The sequence below is a fragment of the Cibotium barometz genome, chromosome 3 (genome assembly GCF_041138505.1).
Source record: "Cibotium barometz isolate CiBa-2024 chromosome 3, ASM4113850v1, whole genome shotgun sequence".
In the NCBI taxonomy this organism is placed as follows: Eukaryota; Viridiplantae; Streptophyta; class Polypodiopsida; order Cyatheales; family Cibotiaceae; genus Cibotium; species Cibotium barometz.
The window spans coordinates 44,734,405-44,745,395 of NC_141048.1; the positions used below are offsets into that span (position 1 = coordinate 44,734,405).

The window sequence follows — 10,991 nt, forward strand, 5'->3', positions numbered from 1 at the left end:
CGACATGCCTTTCATGAATACGTATCTGGTGGTAGCCGGTACGCAAATCGATCTTTGTGAAATACTTCGCTCCCACTAAACGCAAATCGATCTTTGTGAAATACTTCGCTCCCACTAAACGGTCAATCAGGTCATCTCATCTAGGGAGAGGATAGCGGTTCTTGATTGTCACTTTGTTCGGTCTCTTGTAATCTACACACATTCGCCAAGTGTTGTCCTTCTTTCTTCTAAGTAACACAGATGCGCCCCAAGGTGATTTACTTGGACGGATCTAATCCATCCTCAAATAATCTACGAGTTGTTTGGCCAACTCATCTTCCTCAGCCTGGCTCATCCTGTAAGGTGGAATGCTAACAGGTTGAGAAGTTGACCCTTTTCAAGACCACAACCCACTCGGGTTCCAACAATGCAAACAAAAATCCTATGCTGAATTCTGGAAAAAAAAACAGCAGTCATCTCGAACTCATACCTCTTGCTTTGACCTCTTTTTTCTCTACCTACCAGCTTGCACACTCTTCAAGGCATGCTCTGATACCACTGTCAAATCCCCAACGATCTCCTCGTATAGAGAAATCCTGAAACACGACCCGAAACCTGCAAAACAAAGCTAAACAACGTGAAGGGGGTGCAAGCCTGACTCACCACCCAACCATGACAGCCGTGGGCAAAACCCACAAGTCTTGGCTGTATCCACCGAGGCACGAGCTAAGCTAACTAGCAAGACGCACCCACCAATCTCTACTCCATGACGTCCCATACCACCATGGAACTACCCTCGCAGGTCTCAAGACTGCTGCTGCCGGCCTCGGTTGCATGAAGTAGGTGCACGTCTGCACTAGATCCAGGCTCCTGACCGCAAAGCTCTCGCAAAACTCACAAGACTCTAACTGACTGACTGACCTTGGCCACCCTTTTATAGGCTCTTGGCCGGTCACCGGGCGTCCACACTTGGGTGCCCGCCCATCAGGGCGTCCCACTTGGACACCCGCCCGTCAGTCTATCCCTAGCCCAGCTCGCCAATCAGCCTGCCTAGCTCCAAGCTACCCCAAGCCTCGAAGCTAGTCTTGTGTGCATGCTGCACACAGTAGATACACTCTGTGCACATGACAGCACTACAGTCAGGGGATCCAACAAGGGCACCCTAAGTTACACCCAAAAAGGATTAAGAGATTGCGGTTGGGCATAGAAGGATTTAGTAACTTTAAGTTACATGACCACAAAATACAATGATAGTTGAGTACATTTGGCAACAATTGAGAAATTAAATACATAACCCAACAGAACATATTGGTTAAAGGTTGAGGACGTTAAGGAAGCTACATCGAGTATGCAAACCAAAGGAACTCTAAAGCCTTGATTGGGAATAAGGTGCCTACTTTATTTTAGGAAACATGTACACATATACATGCATGGTTGCACCATACTAAGAAGCTTTCAAAAAGTACACAACCTTAGTTGCACCATACTAAGAAGCTGTCAAAAAGTACACAACCTTAGTGCATGAGAACATTTCACTTCTTAGTATGTTTGCACCATACTAAAAGACTTTCGATAAGTTCACAACCTTAGTGCATGACAACGTTTCACTTTTGAAATACCTTTTTTTTAAAAAAGCTTAAGCACAAGTTATGAAGTCCACAATCTGCAGTTCAAATTTTAACGTCTGGGTACAGGTGTTCCATAAATTTTAACGTCTGGGTACAGGTGTTCCATAAAGTTACATACTAGGTGTAGCGATCATGGGCTTTAAGTGGGAGTACAGTATGCATCCATGTAAATAGGGAAAATCAGAACCAAAAAAATTGTTGAGAAAGTGCAGACTTTATGTCTGCTCACAAACCATCATTCAATTCACTAAAAAGTATCTTTCCATTTCACATCTAGAAGTAGGATACGTACTCACCTCGTTTGATACATCAAAAATGCCCTGCTCAATTTTTTGGTAGATTTTCGCAGCCGTATTGATAAACGCCTGGTACATCAACCATCAATTAATCAACAAACTAGCACACCACCTCTTTGCGCAGCCCCTCGAAAGACACTGCAGAGAAAAAACAGAGCTGTTGCTTTCTAGACACATATTTACATAGAAATGATGTGACCATCATTACCTCTTCCACATTTTGACCTGTCTTTGCTGATGTTTCCATGAACATTAAGCCATTTTCTTTTGCAAAATGCTGCCCTTCCTCAAAGGTTACCGCTCGCCTATGGGCAAGATCACACTTGTTTCCAATAAGCATGATAGTCATGTTTGAATTGGCATGATTACGAGCGTCTTCCAACCAGCTTGCAAGATGGTTGAATGTTTCTCTTCTGAAAGCATGACAAAAAAACTCCTCTTAGAATTCACCTTGTCAAAACAACAAGGCTAGTATGAAAAAAGTCAAGCGAAGGGTTCTCAATAGGCTTGCCTTTGATTTTGAAACATGTTTATTTAGACACATATCAAGAAATAGTTATTTTATTATAGATTATGTTATATAGGTAACAAAATTAGTGATTACCATTCTAAGTTTTAAAAACGTGCAACTTAAACCTAACTTTTACATAGGTAGGAAAGAAAGGATTTTAGAAATCAGCACAAAAAATTACTCATCGAGCAGACAAGAAGTTAATATGAGATAGTACCTAGTAATATCATAAACCAGCAATGCACCTGCAGCTCCCCTGTAGTATGACCTCGTGATTGACCGAAACGACTCTTGACCTGCCTAGAAATATTCAAGCTGGATGATACAAAATTATGGTGCTAACACTCCACAGTATATAGCACACATCATCTAAACAATATGGGCATAGCACACATCATCTAAACAATATGGGCATGACAGATCCATTTGAAAAGTAGCACTTCATGATAAGAGCAAGTTATTTTATAAGATGCTTTAGGGTCTTTACACGGTCGACAGCAATTTTGTGGATGGGCTCAATGGCCTATCCACGAGTGCAGCTGCTCCACCCCCTGCTTGTCAACAGATCGTCTGACAACGGTTATACGTGTAAAGTTTAAAGGCTTCTTATACAGGCATGCGCATGTATAGAGCTTGGTGATGCTCAATAGGAGTGAATCTAGGATCATATAATAGACCTTTCACATGGCTACTTGTTGGGCAATGGCCCGGTCCAAAGAATTAGGACTTTAAAGGTAGTTTTATACATATTACCTCTGGAAATTCCTGGAAATAGCTTTCTATTCCAACAAACCCTGCTCAGTGACCAAAAAAACACAAAATGCAGGGAAACCTTACTGTGTCCCAGATTTGAAGCTTGATTGGTTTGTTGTCTATGGTTATCATTCGCGCCCCGAACTCTACCCCTATCGTCAAATCATGCACTGGTTGAAACCGCTTATCCGTGAACTGCAGCAGCAGGCATGATTTCCCAACTCCTGCATTGTCATTAATTTGAAGTTTGTGAGAAAAAAAATAATCCTCAATTTGAAAGCCTTAAAGAAGAGGCCCTCAAAGAGCCATGATAACTTGATAATATTAATCTGTGCATGCACACACATACACAAATAATAATGATGATTATGATGGAATTGTTGTCATTTCACTGTCCGCTTCTATTTGATGGAGTATCAAAAGCGTGGTTCTTCAATGGGACTTTATTCTAAAAACAGATTTAAGGCTACGAGTATTTTAAAATCCGATTCTTAGTTTGAGAAGAGAGAACATCTAACTATCTATCGAGATCTATATACTAGAACATCTATGTGAGTGCGTACATACATACATCCATACATGCATACACACACACACACATGCCCGCGCGCACGCCCACACACACACGAAGACACACAGAGAGAAATGGTTACCAGTGTCCCCAATGATGATGTACTTAAAGAGGTATGCGTAGGACATTCTGGCTGGAATCCCCAAAAAAAAAAGAGAGAATATAAGAGGCTAAAGAACACAAGCACAGTAAATTTTTTTACAAAAAGGACAGCGAACAAAAGCAGCCCAATGTTGAGAAAGAAACATTAAAATTCGAGACAGAATCAATAACCCCAATTACAAACTAATCAGCCCAAACTTCCATTGATCAGCCCAAACAACTAATGAGTCCAGAAACGAATTAAATCAATCGGCCATCACCAACAAAATTCAGCCAAACTACAGAATTAAACATCCTACGCAGCCAAAAAAACAAAATTAAACACCCTTAATCAGCCCAAGAAAATTTAAGCAGCGCTAATTAGCCTAAATTCAATTAAACATCCTACGCAGCCAAAAAAACAAAATTAAACACCCTTAATCAGCCCAAGAAAATTTAAGCAACGTTAATAAGCCTAAATTCAATTAAACACCCCTAATCAACCCCAAAATAAATCCTACAAAAATAAGCAGCACTAAACCGCCCAAAAACAAATTTTAAAGTAATCGGCCAAGAACAGAATTAACCAGCACGAAACAAAATCAAGCAAATTAATTAACTTAACAAATTTTCGAACAAGGGGCAAAAACCACAACGTAGAAGCGGGTTCTACCTGTCTTTGGAAATGCTCTCGATTTTGCGTTTTCTCTCTTTGAGGAAACGTGAGGTTTTTTGAACCCACCAGATAGCTTTACTTGCAATACATGCTGATGTCTGTCCACGTTATAGTCGCACACGCAAGACGTTTCCAGGTGCCTCCACGCTGGTGCTGTGGACAAGGCGACTTTAATGTGAAACGTAGCTTGGGGGCTTTGCACGTGTGAATGCAATGTTCAAATTCCTCTAGCTGCACATGCAGCCTTAAAACAAGGATACAACTGCCCATTCATTGTTCGTACTTCATCAAAAGATTTGCAGCCTTAAAACAAGGATACAACTGCCCATTCATTGTTCGTACTTCATCAAAAGATTTGCAGCCTTTACACACTGTGAGAAACATGCGTAGATAGTATATACACGTCCAATTACATTTCTTTTTTTTCTTTTAGTCCATGATCGAAGAGCTGAATTCCACACCCACTTGTTTGCAAGGAAAATCAATATATAGTAAGCTATTTGCTTTTGCATGCAATTAATTAGCTTGAACCATTAAGTGAGAGTAGTTCTTCGATTCTTATCACAACTAATTACATCGTGCAAATCATCACGATCATTAAATATATTATAATTTTGTAAGGGGAGATGAACATGCAACCTTTGTATATCTGGCTTTTCATCATGTAGATCATATTGGTATAAGTGCCAACTTGCCTTTGATGCAAACACGTACCGTGCATCCAAATATTGACTAACCTCATCAATAACCCCATGTGTATCTTGCAACTCTATAGTAGCTCTATCATGGATCCCTTATATACATAATTATACAAATATTTTATTGTTGTAATGGTAGAGCATACTTCTATGTTAATATGGGCTTTGTATCTCATAGAGAGAAAAGGGTTATACGGAACAACCCATTGACTATCCACCCTATGACCCTTTACTTGGATGAAACTACCATCATCTCGCCGCATGTAAGTTGGATACCCATTGTCATCAACAATAGTAGTCTCAAAAAACTTGTGAGGATAATGATGTTTGCAACTCCCATTAACCATGCAAGGAGAGTTTATATTTAGTGTCACGTAGGCTGTAATGCCTGTGATGACCGACGGCAGACCGGATGGCCATATCCGGGGTTCAGTGGGAGAGGACGCCCATGCGGAGTCATGGGCAGCCAGGCTAGTGTGGACGGCAGGCCACACACTATATAGCCTGGGATGAGGGGCAATCCTCATTCTTCCTCTATGGCTGGGTGGTGAGCCAGAGGCCGTCCCCTCTCGTGGTAACGCCCGTAGCGGCGTTACGGATATCTAACATTTAGTTTCCCGCATGGTCCATGAACATTACACTGACTGATTATCGTGTGCAACTCGAGAAACATCGCCTTATCTGGAAGTTACACATACCAACCTATCATAGTGAGCAGTCTCAGTAGGTATATATGTACCCTCCAATATCAATAATATATGTGCATGTGGCAAGCCTCTTTTTTGAAATTCAATAATAGAAACAAATCCCACTACCCGTCCAAAATAATACTTTTTAAACCAATAAGTGCAACATATCCTTATGCTTCTCATAGAAGACCCATGCCATCAAGTCAGGTTGATCTTGTGCAGCTTGACCCGGCAATAAAGCATTGCATATTTCATCCCACTTTGGATTGCAAGTAAAGGTAATAAATAGGTTAGATTTACCCATCTTCCTAACAATTTCCATTGAATCCTGATATAATTGATGCATATATTGAGGCCCCCAGTATATGTAGATGGTAGAACTATTCGGCGGTCTAGGAATGCCCCCCAGAGACTCTATTGACCCCATCATTGACATTAACCATATCTGCAAGCCCTTGGTATACTTTAGCATGTAATGCTTTTTGGTTATTGCATATCCATACTAATTTGGATTCTTCCATATTGCTATATGCATCAACAATGTATTGTTTGCAAAAGTTGACCACCGCATAGAAGGCACGCATTTGTATCTTCCCTTATTTGTAATCTATATGCATAATATTGCCGTTGAGTTACAGTATTTGTCTCCTCGTTTTTGAACGTTGTCTATTTCTACCATGGAGTGGAATTCCAACATGCCAACCATCCTCTCCTCGAGGAAACATAAGAACATATAATAGCGGCATATATGAACGACACAAATTAGATCTTTTTTTTATAGCACCTGTGTGAGACATTATTTGAATATCTCTATGATCTACATGAAAATCATCCCCTTGACCCAGCATGATAGCAACTACCCCACTACCCGTAGTAGGAACCAAGTATTTCCTTGAGGTTGATTGAGCTTCACTGATAACCATTCTTAGGTCTACATGTGGACTGGACTGTAACATTTCTCTCATTGTACGAAATGCACCAGCATATGGATTGTGTCCATACATCATTGTTTGTAACCTTTCAAGCACATTATAATTTAAAGAAGGCATCCCATTAAGTCTATTCTCCAATTCATGCTTCGTACTACCATACACATACAATTGGGCAAATTGAGGAGTTGCATCTTGTGTTTCATCAAGTATTAGGTAGTACCATGGATTCGAAAATCCAATACACCTCCTCCCCTAGTAAACTGATTGTCCAAGTGAGCACCCAGTGAAATGAATCCTAATGCATTATTATAAGAGTGTATATTCTTCTTGTATTGCTTACTTACATTACCATTACCAAGTAATAGATCGGCTAATGTAGGAGGAGGATTTTTCAAAGGCAATAAAGAGACATTCCCACTTGCACAACAGTGTTTTTCCACATATTGTCGAAGCTTTCTTGATGCCACATTTCCAAATTAGTGCCTCACAAAAATGGAGAAAGGGTCCCTAAAGAGTGAAGAGTACAATCTTCGGAACATAACACCATGGTTGCTGGGTGCTTAACATTCTGAGGAAATGAAAAAACACACCTTATAGAATGACATCTGGATTTAATACCTTTAACATCGCCAACAAAATAAGAAATAGGTTGAAAATCTTCAACACAACCAATATCATCTATAGGTGGCTCATTTAAATCGAAAGAAATAGGGCCTCCTGCCATATCTCTATGTACCTAAACATTCGGATTTTTATTGCTAAGTTCTTGAAGAATCGTAGTAGCAGTAGGAGTTGCTTTGTTACCCAAATCCAAGTGAATTCTAGCATAGAATTCGCTATGCTCCTAATGCCATGTTTTTGCTTAAAATAGAATCAAACTTCACATCAATAACAATCATCGTCTTTGTTATAGTTAGAGAGAGAGAGAGAGAGAGAGAGAGAGAGAGAGAGAGAGAGCATAAGAAAGAAGGAGAGAGACAAAGACAATATTTATATAAAGAAAATAAAGACTATTCAAATACCAATGGTCACAGAAGAAGAACACAACCATATTTATTTTCGAATGAACTTATGCTTTGGGATACATTTAATAACTTTGTCAAGCACTTGACATACTTGATATCTTGGGCCAGAGACATTATAGTCTATTTCATTAATATTTTCACCTAATTTTTCTAAATCTAAACGTACAATAATTTTAAAAACATCATTCCACCCAATAGCATGAACCACCCATGGCCCGAACCAGTTTGGACTATCAAAAAAGCGACACTCAAATTCTGTACCCAAATTCACCCTTTCCTCAAAGGAAAATACTCATGTGCTAAAAAAATATACGTGTCACCTCTTCCATCTCTGTCAATTATACATACATACATATAAGTAAGTAGATGCATGATTACTGTGTGCATGTGCATCGATGATGAGGCTTCTCTTACATACTATGTGCATGTGCATCGATGATGAGGCTTCTCTTACATACATATAAGTAAGTAGATGCAAGAGAAGCCTCATCATCGATGTCATCCATATCATCAATGTCATCCACATCGATAATGTCATCCACATGATCACTAGCATCATAGAACTCATCCTCATCATATGTAGCATGTGTATGCCTCGGGGGGTGCACTACTAGAAAACCTTAGGTATCACGTGCATTCAAGAGGTATTAAAAAAACCCCTTAACTAAAAAATTTCTCCCAATAAATCAACCCCTCTTTACTTATGAACTAAATGATTTTTTTCTAAAGTTGAATTAAAAAACCCCTCCTATTAATGTAATCGTGTTAATTTTTCTCAATGTATCTAATTAAAAAATCCCTCTTGTTGAACTCACGTGGTACACTAACATTTTTTGAGGTGAACCCCCCGAGGTGTATGCATACTACCATCATCTACATTCACATAGATTCTCTCCTCATCACAAATAATGATGGTAGATGAATCATCAACACTTGCATGAGAATCATCATCAAGATGCCTAATGTCACCATGACCAATAATATATATGTCTTCATTATATGTGTAATACTCATCCTCATGTGTAAGGCATATGTCAAATGCATCCTCATAGTCATGTGCATCATCATATGAATCATCATTCCTTGTGTCAAACACAATTGCATGCACATCCAAAATATCCTCAATGATCAAGTCTTTATGATCTCGTGGCACCATATCATAAGCTGAAAATGTATCCATCAAAGCACTTCTGGAAGTAATCCAAGCATTCCCATTTTCAACTTGTGTATTCCCATTGGCCACGAATACATTGGTGGTGTCTTGTGGAGAGAGAATTGGCAAGATCTCCTCATGTACTTGCTGTCCAAAAATTACAAGCATCTCATCCACTTCAACACCCACAATTTGTGCATAAAGACCCACATAGTCATACTCTATGCAATGACGAAAAGATTGAGTGAGTGGGTAACCTCTTTTATCAATATTGATATCCAAATCTTTCAACACGAGCTGAAGCATTCCATCCCCATTCAAACATGAAATGTAGCCAAGAATGGGTACTACTAATTGAATCATTTCTATCTTGCTTAGCTCAACAAACTTGCCCTTATGATTGACCCTTTGGGCATGCATGTGGACAAGTCCCATCAACACCATGATCTCGTCTAGAATAATATCCTCATTAATTTTCAAAATACTTTGAGATACTTGCATGAAATCTTTGTCCAGTCTTTGCACAAAACCCTCTATACTTTCCTTCTCTTTGATGTTGGGAATGAAGAAGGAAAGGTACCAATATTTCTCCATATAGCTAGATAGACAGTCCTCATGTGAGAATACCATGCATCAATCTCTAAAGCAATTTTGCTCTTGGGTGATTGTAAAGTATTTCACAACATCATATGCCAAATTCTGCCAATCCCAATCATAGTTGTGTATTTCCTTCAACCACCAAGATCTAGCTCTTCCTTTGAAATAAGAAGTCACTTTCTTCACTTTGGCAAACTCGTTCACAAGGAAAGGCATGAAAATAAGCATCCCAATTACGAATCCAATCCTTAAGTCCCATGCAAGTGACTCCTTCGCCATTAAATGCAAACAATCTTTGTGCAAATGGCTCTCCTCTTTTGACCCATAAACTACTCACTTGAGTAGATACCATATAATCAAGAAAAGCTTGCACTTTTATTGATTCCAACAACCCTGTATGCAAAAGTGCATGCATCATGGCAAATCTAAACCTTGCTTTTGCATCATAATGTTCTATAATCCTTATGTTTTCAAAAAAATATTGTTCTTTGTCTTGACTGTCAAATGATAAAGACCTTTGATAGGCATTTCCATCCATTGTCGTTGAAAATGAAGAAGCTCCGGTTGGGGCCTTGCTTGAGAGAAGTTTTGTCCATGTACACCAAACATGCTTGAAGAAGGTTGCTTGGGAAAAATATTTCTTCTTGCTTGCATGTCCCCAAAATCCTCTTCACACCACTATCCTCTACAAGATCCTCATTCACCATTTCCATATCTTCCCTTATCTCTTGAAATTCCATCGCTTGCTTGAATGAACGCCCACTTGGCATAATGGCTGGAAATGGAAAACGGCTTGTAGAAGGCTCAAATGGTGTCGGAATTTGATGATCTAGGGCTCTATTGAAAGATCTTGTGACGTAGAATGCAAATATGCAAGAATAGAAGATTTTCAAATAGCCCCAGTATTCTCTGTTTTAGGGTTTTTATCGCACAGTAGAGAATGGGAAAATGGTCCTAAAACACAAAATATGGGTCCAAATCAAGTACTTCTTAGCTTGTTGGATAGCACTAGGGATATACCAACTATAATCCAAGTGGTTTGACCAAGTCAAATTTTAGTCAAGAATGAATTGGCTTTTTGTGAAAAAAGATAACTTGCTAGTTTTGACCTATCAAACGATGTTAGAATAGAGTGGTTATTGGCTCATTGGATAGCTCTAAGGGAGTATTATGAAGACCTCTACACACATTTGTGATAACCCTAAGGGTCTATGACTGAATTACGATTTTTCATTTTTTTTCTAAACCCTAATTTGGGTGCCCTACGGGTGTTTGATTCAAAAAGTCAACATCTCTCTTTGTAGCTTCCAAATGGCTCTTCTAAGAAGTGCGATTGCCCAATAGAGACTCTTAATCACCAAGTAATGATTAGTGATTTTCTTCACTAGCTGTCTGAAAAAAT

General features: G+C 39.2%; 1 protein-coding gene across 3 annotated transcripts in view; it reads right to left on the reverse strand.

The window, feature by feature from the left end:
- Positions 1-4,704, reverse strand: part of LOC147640116 (ras-related protein Rab-2-B-like) — a 31,175-nt gene extending 26,471 nt beyond the window's left edge. The window contains exons 1-6 of one of the 3 annotated variants that reach the window (XM_086777321.1): positions 4,493-4,673; positions 3,821-3,871; positions 3,252-3,391; positions 2,632-2,714; positions 2,112-2,316; positions 1,904-1,972 (exon numbers count right to left, since the gene is read on the reverse strand). In XM_086777321.1, the coding sequence (XP_086633447.1) occupies positions 1,904-1,972; positions 2,112-2,316; positions 2,632-2,714; positions 3,252-3,391; positions 3,821-3,866 (543 nt within the window). In that variant the 5' untranslated portion in view covers positions 3,867-3,871; positions 4,493-4,673. Of the gene's footprint in view, positions 1-1,903; positions 2,042-2,111; positions 2,317-2,631; positions 2,715-3,251; positions 3,392-3,820; positions 3,872-4,492 lie in introns of those variants that run through there. The other 2 variants (XM_086777302.1, XM_086777310.1) reach the window with 2 other exon arrangements.
- Positions 4,705-10,991: the final 6,287 nt, after the last annotated feature.